The sequence below is a fragment of the Bacillus rossius genome, chromosome 15 (assembly GCF_032445375.1).
Source record: "Bacillus rossius redtenbacheri isolate Brsri chromosome 15, Brsri_v3, whole genome shotgun sequence".
Classification (NCBI taxonomy): Eukaryota; Metazoa; Arthropoda; class Insecta; order Phasmatodea; family Bacillidae; genus Bacillus; species Bacillus rossius.
In genome coordinates this window covers 129,025-148,095 of record NC_086342.1, presented here as the reverse complement: position 1 = coordinate 148,095, position 19,071 = coordinate 129,025, and the positions used below count along the sequence as shown (strand labels likewise).

Here is a 19,071-nt window from a genome sequence, read left to right as displayed (position 1 = left end):
TTATCATCGATAAATTTGTACTCAGGACATGATTGGCCTCGTGGTTAAGAGACGTCTGGTCTATACGCCTGTTTAAAATTACAGTAGCGTATCGGCGATTAGCACCTCTTGGTTCGGAGACTCTTGGCCTATACACATATCAATGTACATGACCTGGCCTCGTGGTTCGAAAACGCTTGGCCTATGCACATGATATTGTACATGAACTTTTTAAAATGTTCGCCGAGTATCGACGGAAAATGCCTCTTAGTTACTGACTGGATGTGTTTGACCACCCACTAGATGCGTCTGGGTAGCAACTCGATGTTCCTGGCCCCTGAACAGACGAGCCTGGCTGCCGACTTGAGGAGTCAGCCGTATACCAACCTACTGGTCGTGCGTGTCTGACCAACCGACTGGACGTAGCTGTGGAAATGTGCTGAAAACACATGTCAGGGCATGCAAAGGACTCGCCTCACCTTCTAAGAAGACTGTAGACACCGAGAAACGTTAGTACCTTTTTGCACTTTTAGAATTTCTGTAATGAATTCTCTATTTGTAATTTTTTTCTCGAACATGGTAATCTTTGGTAATTTTAATAAACTTTACTTTTATTGCATCGGGCAAGGATCGAACCAAGAACAGAAATCAATCGAATCAATCATTAATTTAACAAGTGAATATTTTCAATATTTTTTGGAAATGTTCCGAATTTCTAGCTTAATAATTAGAGAATTTCAAGATGACGCCAAAATGACAAGATGGCGGACGACACAGTAATAAATGATTTCTGCACTCTAGCGGTAGTGCACTAGCAGACGAAAACAATAAGTTGGATCCAAAATGGTGGCCTCTAGCAGGCGAAAACAAGATAGCTGTTGTGACATCATACTGACTGATTTGCATTAGTGGTTGGAAGTCAGTCTGCCGGTTGCTTGTGTGGAGGAAGGGTCCATCGTCATTTTTAATTGATATCTTTCGTTGGATTTGAACCGAGGACTTCATTATGCAAGTACGTTTTTAATACAATTTAATCAAATTATTATTTTTTTATAAATTTTAATTTTTTTCCCGAATTTCTAGCATAACATATACAGATTTTCAATATAGCGGCCGTAACGAAAATTGCAACGTATCTAGAATCCAAGATCGTGACCGTAACAAAAATTTCAATAATGACGTCATACAAAACCGAGATGGCGGGCATAACGAAACGTTCAAAGTTTCTGGAATCCAAAATTGCGGGAGGAGTGATGTAAGCAATTTGTTATAAAAAAAAATTATTTAAATTGTAATCAAGAATTTTTTTAATTTTTATACATTAAATTACATGTTTACTCTCTCCGGGAATCGAATTGAGGACCGGAATTTATTGGGTAACAAAACATTTTAAGTAGGTACCTAATCAATTTTATATATATTTTTTTAAAATTTAATATTTCGTTTTTACGGTCAAGGTCAAGATCATGACCTCGGCGGCTTAGAGCGGCTAGACGAAGGGGAATTTTAGCCACGATAGGAATATTCATTTTTGTGAATTTTTCTGAATTGTTTGGTCAAATATTAAAGATTTCGTGTTTATGGTTAAGGTAAAGGTCGTGACCTCGGTGGCTTAGGTAGGCTTGTCGATGGGGAATTTGGGTTTTATTCAGAAGGCAAGAGTTTTTTTAGGCATTTCGAATTTTTGATTTTTTTTAAGGGAAAAATGGGATATTTACCTTAAAAATGTGAATTTTTCCATCAAATATGGAAATATTGAGGAATTTTGAATGTCAAAGACATCCAAGATGTCTGACGTGATGTTAGAGGTTAATCTGTCATCGACCCCATCCACGTTCACACTCCGACTCCAGTGCCAGTACTACTCACATAGTTTAAGAAACGCTGAATAGTCAACTATAAATATACTTTTAGAAAATTTTTCTCTGGAGCACTTGGAATTTCTGCTCTTGTACTATCCAGAATGTTGTTTGTAGGGCCCCAGCACTCTTGAGATTTTTTTTATAGATAGTCTACGTAAATACAGATCCAAAAATTCCTCCTTTATTAGAGTCAAGATTTTTCCGACACGTGGAAACACGTAGCTTTATAATCAGTTAATTAAGTACGTTGATTGACAGATCAAATTTACATTCAGACTTCAATCATTTGTTGAAGTTTAAGTATTTTGACAATGTGATTTTAAGTACTTGTTTGTTACTTTCACTTGTGACTTGAATAATTATTATTTACATATACAATTCCTGTTATTTCTAATCTGGAGGGAATAAAAAATAACCTATGTAGTTTCTAACAAATTTAACAAATTACTTATGTAAATAATAATTATTCCAGTCATAAGGAAAACAATATTTAAAGTCACTTGCATATGCATTCTAATTTCATAGAGCAATCTACTTTAAGTGAGATTTACTGTCCCACAACCAAAAACCCATTTTTAAAAACTCATCGATCGGACGCCTACAGCAGAATCTCCCATGCTCATAACGACAGTGTGTTTGTGACAGTGCATGTTGGGAATATGCGGGGGAGTACGAGGTGGTGAATGACAACACATGGGTCACAGGAGGTGGCAAGGACTCACCGCTTAGCTGCTTCATGGACCCAGCGTCGCCACCGTACTCCTGTGGCAGGATCTCCCTCGGCACATGCTCATAACGACAGTGTGTTTGTGACAGTGCATGTTGGGAGTATGCGGCGGAGTGCGAGGTGGTGAATGACAACGCATGGGTCACAGGATGTGGCAAGGACTCACCGCTTAGCTGCTTCATGGACCCAGCGTCGCCACCGTACTCCTGTGGCAGGATCTCCCTCGGCACATGCTCATAACGACAGTGTGTTTGTGACAGTGCATGTTGGGAGTATGCGGCGGAGTGCGAGGTGGTGAATGACAACGCATGGGTCACAGGATGTGGCAAGGAATCACCGCTTAGCTGCTTCATGGACCCAGCGTCGCCACCGTACTCCTGTGGCAGGATCTCCCTCGGCACATGCTCATAACGACAGTGTGTTTGTGACAGTGCATGTTGGGAGTATGCGGCGGAGTGCGAGGTGGTGAATGACAACGCATGGGTCACATGATGTGGCAAGGACTCACCGCTTAGCTGCTTCATGGACCCAGCGTCGCCACCGTACTCCTGTGGCAGGATCTCCCTCGGCACATGCTCATAACGACAGTGTGTTTGTGACAGTGCATGTTGGGAGTATGCGGCGGAGTGCGAGGTGGTGAATGACAACGCATGGGTCACATGATGTGGCAAGGACTCACCGCTTAGCTGCTTCATGGACCCAGCGTCGCCACCGTACTCCTGTGGCAGGATCTCCCTCGGCACATGCTCATAACGACAGTGTGTTTGTGACAGTGCATGTTGGGAGTATGCGGCGGAGTGCGAGGTGGTGAATGACAACGCATGGGTCACAGGATGTGGCAAGGACTCACCGCTTAGCTGCTTCATGGACCCAGCGTCGCCACCGTACTCCTGTGGCAGGATCTCCCTCGGCACATGCTCATAACGACAGTGTGTTTGTGACAGTGCATGTTGGGAGTATGCGGCGGAGTGCGAGGTGGTGAATGACAACGCATGGGTCACAGGATGTGGCAAGGACTCACCGCTTAGCTGCTTCATGGACCCAGCGTCGCCACCGTACTCCTGTGGCAGGATCTCCCTCGGCACATGCTCATAACGACAGTGTGTTTGTGACAGTGCATGTTGGGAGTATGCGGCGGAGTGCGAGGTGGTGAATGACAACGCATGGGTCACATGATGTGGCAAGGACTCACCGCTTAGCTGCTTCATGGACCCAGCGTCGCCACCGTACTCCTGTGGCAGGATCTCCCTCGGCACATGCTCATAACGACAGTGTGTTTGTGACAGTGCATGTTGGGAGTATGCGGCGGAGTGCGAGGTGGTGAATGACAACGCATGGGTCACATGATGTGGCAAGGACTCACCGCTTAGCTGCTTCATGGACCCAGCGTCGCCACCGTACTCCTGTGGCAGGATCTCCCTCGGCACATGCTCATAACGACAGTGTGTTTGTGACAGTGCATGTTGGGAGTATGCGGCGGAGTGCGAGGTGGTGAATGACAACGCATGGGTCACAGGATGTGGCAAGGACTCACCGCTTAGCTGCTTCATGGACCCAGCGTCGCCACCGTACTCCTGTGGCAGGATCTCCCTCGGCACATGCTCATAACGACAGTGTGTTTGTGACAGTGCATGTTGGGAGTATGCGGCGGAGTGCGAGGTGGTGAATGACAACGCATGGGTCACAGGATGTGGCAAGGACTCACCGCTTAGCTGCTTCATGGACCCAGCGTCGCCACCGTACTCCTGTGGCAGGATCTCCCTCGGCACATGCTCATAACGACAGTGTGTTTGTGACAGTGCATGTTGGGAGTATGCGGCGGAGTGCGAGGTGGTGAATGACAACGCATGGGTCACATGATGTGGCAAGGACTCACCGCTTAGCTGCTTCATGGACCCAGCGTCGCCACCGTACTCCTGTGGCAGGATCTCCCTCGGCACATGCTCATAACGACAGTGTGTTTGTGACAGTGCATGTTGGGAGTATGCGGCGGAGTGCGAGGTGGTGAATGACAACGCATGGGTCACAGGATGTGGCAAGGACTCACCGCTTAGCTGCTTCATGGACCCAGCGTCGCCACCGTATTCCTGTGGCAGGATCTCCCTCGGCACATGCTCATAACGACAGTGTGTTTGTGACAGTGCATGTTGGGAGTATGCGGCGGAGTGCGAGGTGGTGAATGACAACGCATGGGTCACATGATGTGGCAAGGACTCACCGCTTAGCTGCTTCATGGACCCAGCGTCGCCACCGTACTCCTGTGGCAGGATCTCCCTCGGCACATGCTCATAACGACAGTGTGTTTGTGACAGTGCATGTAGGGAGTATGCGGCGGAGTGCGAGGTGGTGAATGACAACGCATGGGTCACAGGATGTGGCAAGGACTCACCGCTTAGCTGCTTCATGGACCCAGCGTCGCCACCGTACTCCTGTGGCAGGATCTCCCTCGGCACATGCTCATAACGACAGTGTGTTTGTGACAGTGCATGTTGGGAGTATGCGGCGGAGTGCGAGGTGGTGAATGACAACGCATGGGTCACAGGATGTGGCAAGGACTCACCGCTTAGCTGCTTCATGGACCCAGCGTCGCCACCGTACTCCTGTGGCAGGATCTCCCTCGGCACATGCTCATAACGACAGTGTGTTTGTGACAGTGCATGTAGGGAGTATGCGGCGGAGTGCGAGGTGGTGAATGACAACGCATGGGTCACAGGATGTGGCAAGGACTCACCGCTTAGCTGCTTCATGGACCCAGCGTCGCCACCGTACTCCTGTGGCAGGATCTCCCTCGGCACATGCTCATAACGACAGTGTGTTTGTGACAGTGCATGTTGGGAGTATGCGGCGGAGTGCGAGGTGGTGAATGACAACGCATGGGTCACATGATGTGGCAAGGACTCACCGCTTAGCTGCTTCATGGACCCAGCGTCGCCACCGTACTCCTGTGGCAGGATCTCCCTCGGCACATGCTCATAACGACAGTGTGTTTGTGACAGTGCATGTAGGGAGTATGCGGCGGAGTGCGAGGTGGTGAATGACAACGCATGGGTCACAGGATGTGGCAAGGACTCACCGCTTAGCTGCTTCATGGACCCAGCGTCGCCACCGTACTCCTGTGGCAGGATCTCCCTCGGCACATGCTCATAACGACAGTGTGTTTGTGACAGTGCATGTTGGGAGTATGCGGCGGAGTGCGAGGTGGTGAATGACAACGCATGGGTCACAGGATGTGGCAAGGACTCACCGCTTAGCTGCTTCATGGACCCAGCGTCGCCACCGTACTCCTGTGGCAGGATCTCCCTCGGCACATGCTCATAACGACAGTGTGTTTGTGACAGTGCATGTAGGGAGTATGCGGCGGAGTGCGAGGTGGTGAATGACAACGCATGGGTCACAGGATGTGGCAAGGACTCACCGCTTAGCTGCTTCATGGACCCAGCGTCGCCACCGTACTCCTGTGGCAGGATCTCCCTCGGCACATGCTCATAACGACAGTGTGTTTGTGACAGTGCATGTTGGGAGTATGCGGCGGAGTGCGAGGTGGTGAATGACAACGCATGGGTCACATGATGTGGCAAGGACTCACCGCTTAGCTGCTTCATGGACCCAGCGTCGCCACCGTACTCCTGTGGCAGGATCTCCCTCGGCACATGCTCATAACGACAGTGTGTTTGTGACAGTGCATGTAGGGAGTATGCGGCGGAGTGCGAGGTGGTGAATGACAACGCATGGGTCACAGGATGTGGCAAGGACTCACCGCTTAGCTGCTTCATGGACCCAGCGTCGCCACCGTACTCCTGTGGCAGGATCTCCCTCGGCACATGCTCATAAAGCGTCTCCACCTGAGAGTGGACGAAGAACTGCAAGAAATAAGTCAAGCACTTTCACTTTATTTGCATCATTTTGACAAGGTTACAAAGAGTATTGAAATAGAATTTGTTGGGAAAACGTTTGTCGCTGAAAACTGCAACATCATGGCTACCCTGGAATATTAGTATAAAATAACTACAATACAATAAAAATATTTTTTTTTTATAATGCGAAAATGTGGTCTTAAAATTTAAGACCACTTATTTAATAAGTAGGCTACTTATCGATCATGAATAGTGATCGGTTGTCGTAAGTGGTTCCTTCTTGAAAATCTTCACATGTATTCGGGCTCATTCGTGTAAAAATTTTTTTTACGTTACAGTTTTGCTGAACTTTAAGAACTACTTACAACTCGTTAGCCACACGATTTTTAAAATTGTTGAGCGCCGCCATCACCGAGATTGATTTTTGGTTGCGTACAATGGTAAGCAGAAATTACAAATACACCAGTGTTTGGTCCTTGTCGTAGGCGGCCGAGCGAACTGCGGAGTTCGAGATGCTCTGTGCATTGCGTGTGACCTCGTTCATGTCGCACTGCAGCCAGTGGGTGAAAGGAATGTGGTTAATCGCGAGCATGGAACGTAATCAAGACTAGCCCAGACCGCAAGACGCAGTGATGTAAACCATTGTGCGCGAGGTATGATGATTCTGCGGGGTTTACTGTCACCTTAGTCAACTATGATCGATCACGTTTATTGCTTAAAATACTTATCACTTTACCAACCTTATATTATACCAGGAAATTTTTTATTATATCGGTTTTAGTTAGACTATCATATTCGAGGTTCCATGTGACCAAGAAAAATGACTACAAAGACTATCTACTAACTTCAACGAAACGCATCTTCGCCTCTGTGCTTGGGGAATGCAGGTCATTGCTTCTGACGCGATATCCTTTTCAACAGGTTTGTGACAGTGTGGTTCTATATCGTTAAGTTTCATTGCAATGGTATAGTAGGGTCATGTTTTATATTTCATAGATAATATTTACTTCTGCACTGAGTTTTAAATATGTTAAAAAATTCACCTTAGAAGATCTGACAAGAATAAATAAAAAACAATATTCTGCCAATATTATCTTTGAAAGATTTGTGCAATGGGAGTGCATGACTTGATGTACGTTTTTGGACATACGCCATTGCTAAGAACTGTCGCACCTGTGTTTCCGTACCATGTGCGTCTCTGCCTGAGGACGGGAGCAGATAGCAGTTCCCGAAACGTCGCTTGTTTCTGTTTTGGTAAAACTATTGTGTTCGTTTCGTCTTTTCGTTTTGTCGTGTTTTTGTCTCGTTTCAACTGTTGTGCTGAATTATTTTGGGTTCAATATTTTTGTGCTGTCATCATTTGTGGGTTTTTTTTTTTATCGTTCTATTCTGTTTTGGAAATCTATTGTGTTTGTTTCGTCTTTTCATTTTGTCGTGTTTTTGTTTCGTTTCAACCGTTGTGCTGAATTTTTTGGGTTCAATATTTCTGTGTCGTCATCATTTGTGGGTTTTTTTTTTCGTTCTCTTAGTACATTTTTCTTTGTTTTTTCTTTGTTTTGCTGAACATATTCCTGTTACGGAATATTTTGTGGTGTTTATATCCTTGTCGACAACAGCAATTTTTTGCTTAATTTTGTGTTTTTTTGTCTTTTTTGGGTTTTATTTTTATTTATTTTTTAGTTTTTAGTTTTTCTTCGACAGAAAAAGTTCTTAGCAATGGCGTATGTCCAAAAACTTACATCAAGTCAATATTCTGCCAAATCATAAACTTAGTTTTTGTTGCGAAAATTTTAAAATCTTGCAGCTCTTATACACTCATCGGCTCCTACTAACTCATAATAACATTTCGGTTCTCTTTATTTGCTATCAGTCACCTAAGTGACTAAAAAAAAAGATAGCAAATAAAATGATCCACTTACATCCACATAATGAGATGGTAGATAATGGTTAAATTAATTTTTCAGAGTTTCTGTGTAAGTCATTATTTTTATGTAGCTGTTTTGCTCTATTACCTTGCGGTTATCTACAGCTACCCTAACCTACATAAGCTATGTGCTACATTAGCTGGATGTGTTTCCCCACATGATGTCGCTATACCTTCTTGGTGAGCTTGTCCTTGAGCAGCGGTGCGGCCAAGGCCATCACCTTCTCCAGCAGGGCGGGCGCGTTCACGAAGTGCACCTGCGCCAGACGCATGGGGAAGGCGTCCTGGGTGCACAGCAGGATGCGCCGCATGGTGGGGTTGGAGGGCACGCCCTTGGCCATCTGGGCGGCGCTGAAGCCCTGCAGGTCGATCACCACCACGTTGCTGAGGGTGCGGCTCTCGCACAGGCACACGTCCATCACCATGAGCGCGCGCTTGCCCGCCGCCACCAGGTCCAGGTCGGCCTGCTCGCTGCTGAGACGCAGGACGGTGACCCGGTACCCATCCGGCGTCAGCTTGGGCAGCATCGCGTGCCACCTGCCACACCACACCAGTCCTTCCTGTGACTCGTGTCCATCATTACCAGTGAGCCACCAGGTCATGTTAATCTATTCGCTGCTGAACCATGATGACCCAGTATCTGCTTGGACAGCACCACTTGCCACTTGCAACAACATCACACCAGTCCTTCTGTGATGTGACGTCAGGCCACTGTAGTGGGGAAGAGTAAGCTGACCACTGAACATGCTCGTTTGTAACGGGGCGTGCACCCATTATGTCTCCACCCGCGTTAGCAGCGATTAACCGGTGAAACATCCCACGGCTCGTGTGACGCAACAGAAACGGACCTGGGGGGTCAGTGATTCTAACAGTTTCCTGGATTGTATTAGAATGTTCTCGGTATTAGCGACCGCTACTGCGAACGAGTAAACAATGCCACCGAGCAGAAGACCAGTCATTCAGGAGCAAGCAGAGTTTTCAGCACACAGTCGTTGAAATGCATTAGACTTCGAGGAAGACGCGAACACACAGTTGTGCGCTGTGTCTCACAAGTTGTTAAGACAATTGTTTCTCTTCTCTTCTCGAGTCCGCCAGAGACTAGCAGTCACTCGCTGGGCAAGTAGACAGCTGGAAGGCGAGTGAACCGAAACGCCACTGAGGTGACAAGCACAACGACGATGTGAGGATCTGGGTTGGAGTCCTCCTCCGGCGAGTGACTACTCGCTGGGCGAGTAGGGGTAGCACGTTACACTGCACCGATATGACTTCAAAGAGAATCATCACGAAAACTGAGGGTTGCTGATCGGAACCCAATAACAAAGGCCGCCACAAACCCGGTGCTCTGTAGAGACCGCGTCACTCGGCGACGGCCGTAGAACTCGTTCCTTGGTCTTAAATTTTAACAATAACGTGCATATTAACTGGAAACTGTTAAGAAACTAAGCTTAGATAAACTTTACGTTATCAGTGTAACTTTAGTTTTGAGGAACTATTTAACAAAATATTTTTGTACAAGTGCTGCTCAGTAACCATGGCAAGAGTCGTCTTTTAACGTAATCAATCTTTTAAATAAATAATTGGAACAGTGTTCAAAACAGAGTAAGGGATTTTTGTCATGAATCAAGATCATCATTTCTACCACATACATTTTTTGAGACATTTGGGGGGCATCTGATCAAGGAGTTACGCCTTTAAGAAGCAACCACAGAATCCGTATTTACTGGCTGATTCATTTCTTTTTCTGAACAAAGTTACTGCCTTACGGTGGAAACAAGTCAGTGTTAATGTCGGATCGACAGCGCCAATATATTCCTTTATAGAAATTAAGTTTATTAATATGGTTGTACTGAGTCATCGACAATTTCTACCTGAATACGAGTCGGCTAGTGGGCTATGAGGCAACTTCCAATGGCCCATCTGCTTCATGTACTTATCCTTACTGCGTGTGATCTGCATGCACATCGGCGAGAAAGGCAACCCCCGTATGTATCGCGGAAGAGCGACAACGGGTGCAGTGACGTCATGGCGAATTCTGTTCGGTGGGACCGGACTGGAGCGGTACGTCAGCAGCTCATGTCACGATCTGCCGCAGCGTCTCTTCAATCTAACAGCGGGCGTCGAAGATGGAGGATCTTTGGAGCTACACGTTCAACAACGCTACTTAACCAGAGGCAGGCAGTTTCGTGCTCCGGACTGTAATAATGGCTTATTATTTTAATTGAGCTTTCCAGGCTTGAGGATAATAGTCATTATAATAACCAGGGTAAATAATTATTGCTTTAATCAAGGATAATTATGGTAACTGATATTAAAGTGAATGAATTGCTCAAGTTTATTACTTTTGTTCTGTTGCGTTAAGCTGTTAAGATTTTTTCCTTCTCATTGTGTGGTGAGAGGAGAGCTCGTTAATTTTGTAAGCAACTGCACTTAATAGTTATCTTAATAAAGTATTGAAAATATATCCATTATATAAAACGGATTAAAAGCTATAGAGGTGAGCTTTTGCATTCTCCCATTCGTTACTTATAGAATATATGACGTCAGTTCGTATTTCACATAACAAGAATTAATTAGCATGCATTATAAAAATTACCTTAATGTTGAATTTAAGAAACCCAGAAAGTAAAAAAAAAATTGTTCTTTAAACAAAATACTGTTTTGCGAAAAATCTTCGAAGCTTAGGACGAAGTATCATAAAACGTAAAAACCCACAGTAACATGATTTTTGAAAATATGGATGTGAACCTTTATGCATTTGATTCCGGCTGTGACATACAACTATGAGCGGTGATATATTACCCCATAGGTACCCCATAGTCCCGAAAAGCTGACAATCTTGCGTGGCAGCTGCACAGCTCGAGTACATATATAAGACCCGTCTCATGTGCACTGAAAGAACAAACAGTCGGTGCGTGTCCCAGCCTACACGCCAAACACGCGCCACTGTGTTAGCCACTGCCCCGTGGCTACCAACGGTGCAGTGCAAGAGCAGAGCACGCGCTACTCACAGGTTGTCGGCGCTGTTCTGCAGCTGCTGCGACAGCGGGTCGCGGTCCTCGAACAGCTCCGGCACCGCGGCCCGCACCGTGTAGTAGGCGTCCAGTATGGACTTGGTGCGCTCCAGACTGTACTTGCAGCCGTACATGAACCGCTCCAGCCACGCGTCGTCTGAGGACAGAACCACTCCTCTCGACTCTGCTGGCCCCCGCGTCTACTACAAGACACAGCAGCGCTAACACCTCGGCACAGTCCGATGCACGATCTATAATGTATGCAACAGTACAACATTTTCATGTTGACTAATGCCAAACTGTACACCTCAACTGTGAAGGGCTTACTTCTCAGTAGAACTGTCAGGACCGTGAGTAGTGACGGTGCAGCTGGTAGGTGTTGAAGTTATAAACCATCGTATCGCTTTGTATGTCCTTATTCCAATGCAGTAGGGTCTATGATATTTCATTATGAGTGTATTTTAATATGTTCTGCCATAAATTTCAACTGTTTGTTGGCTTTAATTTGTAAACAACCACCTGTGTCAATGTTTACATCCGATTTATTTCTTTCCGATAGTAAATCACGCGAATTTAACTATAATCTATCTAATATATCATATACTAGAAATTTGTAATGCGCTTAAGGCACCCTTTGGAAAATGATGAATATAACAAACACTTTACTTTATATACACGAAACTTTTATTAAAAATTCTTTTCTTTTTAATAATCTGCAATTAAAAATTATCTTTGATAATGTCGTTTATGCATATATACAACATATGAAATGATAAAAAAAAATTAGTTGACAAAAGTTTTATATGTATATAAAGTGCATCTGTGATATTACCGATAATTTTATCAACAAGACATAAAGTAGCTACCAAAGAAGAATATAATGTAAAAATTAAAAACGGCATAAATACAAAATAGCAAATCTGTCAAAAAAAATTTCGGGCATACAAACATATATATAATACAAAAATACCAACTTAATAAAAATAAAATTATAAACTTCAAATATATAAGCATATTTAAAAAGTAAAAAAATTGGTTGTCTGTAAAGTCGGTTTACGGACGATAGTTTAACGTGATAACGTCATAACAAAACATTGATGAAATTATTGCATACTTTTATGAATAAAATTGAATCATTTTTATTGAATTATCACTATTTTGTATGGATACAAAGAAGAAGTGAAATGAAATCTTCAATTTAATTGATAAATTTACTTTTATTTGCACTCCTTAATTCAAATATGTTTATTACTTTAACGAAGAGATTATTTTAACTATAACTTTTATACATGTTTGCTATTTAACTTCTTCCAATCTGTGTTATTCTGTTAACGATAGGACGATGATAGGAAAAGCAGGAAACGAATTGGAGTGTTTAAAGGATGATGTGTAGGAAAATGGCTTACCCAACACCAAAATGCAGTCAAAAATAATATATTTGCGCCACGGACTCTGCAGCAATGCTAGGAGGAACGGGTTAGCAAAGAGCAATGAAAATGTTACATTGAAATTCATGAAAACAGAATTACGCCACGGACTCGGTCGCAATGCTAGGAGGTTCAGGTTAGCAAAGAGCAATATAAAAATTTATTGTCTGTAAAGTCGGTTTTTCGGACGATAGTTTAACGTGACAACGTCATAACAAAACATTGATGAAATTATTGCATACTTTTATGAATAAAAAAGAATCATTTTTATTGAATTATCACTATTTTGTATGGATACAAAGAAGAAGTGAAATAAATCTACAATTTAATTGATAAATTTACTTTTATTTGCACTCATTAATTCAAATATGTTTATTACTTTAACGAAGAGATTATTTTAACTATAACTTTTATACATGTTTGCTATTTAACTTCTTCCAATCGGTGTTATTCTGTTAAGGATAGGACGATGATAAGAAAAGTAGGAAACGAATGGGAGTGTTTCAAGTTTAATGTGCCTCGAAAAAGTCAAATCGATGGCTGTTCCAATCGAGTGGAAGAGCGATAGATGCGGCGCAACCGTACAATGAGCGTAACGGGACGCAGCGTAACGGGACAATGTGCGAAACGGGACACTTTTTATTGCGTGCAGCCGGAGTTCATCGATTTATTAGACGTTGTCACGTCAGAAACAAAGATTTTTGAAAACGAATAGGTACTAAATTGAAAATATCATCAAAAGATTCCCAGTGACGCAAACTTCGATTTACAAAAAGTGAAACATTTTCAACGTTTTTCGTTTAGAGCTAAATGTTCTTAGATAGAAGTCTTTCAAGTAATTATAATAATATTCATACGTAAGGCGCCCAATGAAAATTTATGAATAGTACAAAAACTTTAATAATTTAATAATTAAGGCCTTTCCACTTATGTAGCTGTATTTCAATTGTTAAACTATTGTTACACTTCAATTTTATGTTTTATACACATGTCTATGGAGTAGGCTAATATTTGTGTTTCACGATACGCTTGTCTTCAAGGTATAGGTACAGATCTCTCTGGCGTTACAGAGACAGTGAGTCAGTGATGAGCGTAACTATATATATATATATATATATATATATATATATATATATATAGTGTGTATGTATGTATGTGTGTGTGTGTGTGTGTGTGTGTGTGTGATTTTTGCGGTAGGTATAAGTGGTCAACTAAAAACCGTGGGAACAATTTTTAAATTTTTTTGGAATTTAGAAAACGTACCTTTGTTAAGATCCCGGATTTTTGCAGAAATAATTCGTGGAGAGCTTTTTTTTTTAATAAAAAACTACTGCAGCTCTGTTTTGCGCTTGTGATTCGAAGCTTTGATGACTTGTTCCTGGCGACTCGGGAATTGAAATTCAGTGAAGCTACAGCTCTGCTGTTGTTGTACCGAGCCTTGCATCAGTTCCACAGGGCCAACCAACCTGTATGCTCGCATCATGAGAAACGTGGCGGATGTTGGCTTGCTGCTTGCCTCCCTTCCCCTCTGGATCCTCACTGCGAGCTGCAAGTGTCAGCAGCAGAGCGAGGTGTCAGCACCACAGGCAATAAGGGGGACAGCGCGGTTGCAGTTTATAAAACACCGGCTTCGCAGAAGTGACGTAACTGTATTGCAAGACGATACACCTCCTCCTCGACTCGAGTTGAGGACATGGGTTCAATCCCGACGCCTGGACGACAGCGAGCCCCGACCAGAGTCACTGGGAAGAAATGCCCAGGCTCAGTGTGCGGGGAGCTTGTCCGGGATGCGTGACCGCGATGTGCCATCCAGACCGACTCACCGCAGTGGTGAGGCAGGTGAGGCTGCTTCTTGAGCCACTGCCTCACGGCCTGCAGGTCATGAGGCAGGCTGGAGGGCGCCGGGTTCGGCTCGTGGCTCATGACGCTAGGCGGCGCCAGGGTCATGGCGAGCTGGTCTGGAACAAGCACAGCAGAGCCTGCCACCTTCCACTTTGTTTCAATGTTCCTTTCCACCTGAATATCAAGTAGGAATTTTGATTTGGTTTTGCATGGATTGATAGCGCAATGGATGACGATCTGCTGCTATCTTGCTGACACCGGACCAAACAGTTTGTCCGATATTATTTAACACTTTTCTTTTGTAGTCATTGCTTTCATACGTCACACTTACAACGAAAGTCATTATGTTTAATGTATAACTTATGTTTTGCATTGGTGTTCTATTGCAAATGTAAATAGTGTTGTTACGGAATATTTACATTAAAATTCATATAGCAATTCTATTTTACATACTTCAAAAATAGCTATTTTTATGACAAACGCACTGTTGGTAAAAAATTTGAATTTATATAAATTTAATATTTCACATTTATTTTTGTTTAAAGAATTATTTATCTTAGAGATTGAGATCAGTTGTTTATAACAACATTATATTAAATGAGGTTGTTATATAAGGGGCGTATTAGTTAAATTTCTAATTGTTTTTATAGAGTGTTTATGACATATGTGCAAATGATTGTGAATTATTCAAATGAGCATGTGACGTGTTGTATGAGGCCTATACAAGAGTACACTCATCACACGTCCTGCTGTGAAACAAGCCCCGGAAGAGTAACCTGTGTGCTCACAAACATCTGAGGCCATGGTCTATAAGGCGCTCATAACGCCAGCCGAGCGCAAACATGACTCATATTAGCGCATGACTACCGAGTGGCATCCAAGTTGCGAGTAAGCACCCCACTGCCTACTCTACATCTATAGACTCGCTCCTTGAAAAAGGTTTTGGTTAATTATAAAAATTAAAGAAACGCTAGTTAATGGAAATTAACACATAGACTTAGCAGCTTTCGTTCATAGAGTGGTTACTTGAACATAAACTTATATTCGTTCTGACAAGGGAGATATGACGGTGAAAATATTCGTCGCGACTTTCTCCAACTAATTCTCACGCTACTCCATTTTAACTCATTCCGTTCATTGGTGTTACGGGACTTTTGGGTCTTATGTCGAGCCATGTTGAAGTGAAGGTCTTCATTTCTTTCAGTTGAAGGTATCGCAGAAGTGGTCGTTTGTCCAGCAAGATGATGGCGACCCAGGATGTCAGGATGTCAAGAATACAACAATGCCATGCCATGACATTAAATTAAATATTTCCTTTACCCTGGGAAATTAATAATTTGTAATAGTTATTTTAGAATTATGTTTTAAATTTTCTTTGCTACTTTTAATTTTAAACATCAAGCTAATAACTATCAAAAACGAAACAAGCGAATATTTTTATCATTGTAATCACACCTCGCAGGTATCACGAAAAAAAAAAAACTTCGAATTATTCTTACGGCTTCAAAACACATCTAAATGCAATAGGCTACTTCATGGTGTAATCATTTTCTGAAATTTTTCGAACAGAATTTTTGGTTATTCATAAATAGTGTTTACAAATATGTTCCATTATTTTCACTCTTGTAGAATAGACTTGTGTTATTTTTTAACTATGAGTTCAAAACCATTAACGCAATGGACCGATAGTTTTAGGCGCCGAAAGACCTACGTTAGGAGCAGTGGGTGGCAAAGCGGTAAGCAATAGAGACTACGATAGAAGCAGATCATGTGAACTAATTTAAATTCATGGCATATCCCAGGAACATTAGTGCGGCAGACTTCCAGGTAATCCTTATGTCCATTGTGAATGGAACCCAGGGCCCCTAGTCCATGCTGTAGGCTAAAGGTTCGGTGTAATATTTTTAAAAATTAACTTCAATTGTTACTTAATAACTGTTAATTTTTTCTATCCTAATCATACATGTAATAAATATTAATCAACATTTTCACGCAGAGATAACGGGATTAATTATTTTTAATTTTTAATAATTTTTGAAGGTCACGGTCAAACTTAAGGGCATAAAGTGTAGTAGCCAAATTACTGGAAACAACAATGGCAACAATTAGCGCGTATCATGAATCCTATCTCAGTAGACATTTTTATATTGACGAGTTATAATACCACCATAAAACCATTATTCTAATTCTATTACTATCAAAGTAACAAAATACCCAGAGGAAACTGCGTAGTTCATGTTGGATAAACTTACTCAGCACTTGAAGAAAATTCGAAATATGATAGAAAACTGTCAGAACTTATACGGAGAACTCAGGGTCTCAATAAAAATAGTTTATCCGGGGTGGGGGGGAGGGTCGGTAGAATATGCTGAGGGGGTGACAGCTCTCTCAAGACTCGACGGAAATAAAACATTCTTCCCCTAGAGTTGTATAATAATAATATAAGTTTAACGCCCGAATAATGTATTTAGTCCCTATTGAACATTATATATTATTTAATTCCACAATCACTCTTAATACCAAACATATTATATCTTCGCAAAATTTAAAAATATCCGTCCCCCCCCTCCCCTTACAAAAAAAGGGCTCACCTTATTACTTGGCCTGACTGGAACTACAGCAGAATATATATATATATATATATATATATATATATATATATATATATATATATAATAATTTATTTATATAATGTCTCTAAGCTGCGGAGAGCTGTTCGCTCTGAAGATAGTATATCAGTGGCGGATACAGGAATTATTTTCGGGCGAGAGGAATTGTAAAATAATAATAATAATAAAATTTACACGCGTATTAAAAAATTTCAATACTATTGGCAATAAAACACTGATAAATAGGCATACAGTACATAGTAGCCATAGGAGTTTTGTTTCCTCAAACCAAAGAGTAACATACTGACTTTACTGATATTTATTTTTGCAAATATTCCCTTTATCCGCCCCTGCGTCCGCCACTGCAGTTTAGCTTTCACTGAAACCGAGCCAAGCAGATACACAGCCCGCGAGTACACTTCAGCGCGTGGAGGTTGGCAACTCTGCACGCTCGCGTGTCCTAGCCAACACGCCAGCGCGAGGGACGCTTCAAGGCGACCTTGAGACTTCTCGCACGTCGACGGCGCACGCGTCCAGCGTACCTGCCCGTGTTGTGTACTTGACCACTCAAAGTCCGGCCACAACCTGCTCGGCAGTCTCTTGTCTTGTTTACTGCACCAACTGGGGCATCGCACAATCACCCGTCAACCACACAGTCCAGCCACAACCTGCTCGGCAGTCTCTTGTCTTGTTTACTGTATCAACTGGAGCATCGCACAATCACCCGTCAACCACACAGTCCAGCCACAACATGGTCGGCAGTCTCTTGTCTTGTTTACTGCACCAACTGTAGCATCGCACAATCACCCGTCAACCACACAGTCCAGCCACAACCTGCTCGGCAGTCTCTTGTCTTGTTTACTGCACCAACTGGGGCATCGCACAATCACCCGTCAACCACACAGTCCAGCCACAACCTGCTCGGCAGTCTCTTGTCTTGTTTACTGCACCAACTGGGGCATCGCACAATCACCCGTCAACCACACAGTCCAGCCACAACCTGCTCGGCAGTCTCTTGTCTTGTTTACTGCACCAACTGGGGCATCGCACAATCACCCGTCAACCACACAGTCCAGCCACAACCTGCTCGGCAGTCTCTTGTCTTGTTTACTGCACCAACTGGGGCATCTCACAATCACCCGTCAACCACACAGTCCAGCCACAACCTGCTCGGCAGTCTCTTGTCTTGTTTACTGCACCAACTGGGGCATCGCACAATCACCCGTCAACCACACAGTCCAGCCACAACCTGCTCGGCAGTCTCTTGTCTAATTTACTGCACCAACTGGGGCATCGCACAATCACCAGCCAACCACACAGTCCAGCCACAACCTGCTCGGCAGTCTCTTGTCTTGTTTACTGCACCAACTGGGGCATCGCACAATCACCCGTCAACCACACAGTCCAGCCACAACCTGCTCGGCAGTCTCTTGTCTTGTTTACTGCACCAACTGTAGCATCGCACAATCACCCGTCAACCACACAGTCCAGCCACAACCTGCTCGGCAGTCTCTTGTCTTGTTTACTGCACCAACTGGGGCATCGCACAATCACCGGTCATCCACACAGTCCAGCCACAACCTGCTCGGCAGTCTCTTGTCTTGTTTACTGCACCAACTGGGGCATCGCACAATCACCCGTCAACCACACAGTCCAGCCACAACCTGCTCGGCAGTCTCTTGTCTTGTTTACTGCACCAACTGTAGCATCGCACAATTACCCGTCAACCACACAGTCCAGCCACAACCTGCTCGGCAGTCTCTTGTCTTGTTTACTGCACCAACTGGGGCATCGCACAATTACCCGTCAACCACACAGTCCAGCCACAACATGGTC

General features: G+C 43.5%; 1 protein-coding gene across 2 annotated transcripts in view; it reads right to left on the bottom strand.

The window, feature by feature from the left end:
• LOC134539195 (alpha-tocopherol transfer protein-like) overlaps positions 1-19,071 on the bottom strand; it is a 42,890-nt gene that overhangs the window by 3,332 nt on the left and 20,487 nt on the right. For both annotated transcript variants that reach the window (XM_063380969.1, XM_063380968.1), the window contains 4 exons: positions 14,608-14,742; positions 11,355-11,514; positions 8,520-8,883; positions 6,326-6,428 (listed from right to left, as the gene is read on the bottom strand). In XM_063380969.1, the coding sequence (XP_063237039.1) occupies positions 6,326-6,428; positions 8,520-8,883; positions 11,355-11,514; positions 14,608-14,742 (762 nt within the window). The remainder of the gene's footprint in view (positions 1-6,325; positions 6,429-8,519; positions 8,884-11,354; positions 11,515-14,607; positions 14,743-19,071) is intronic.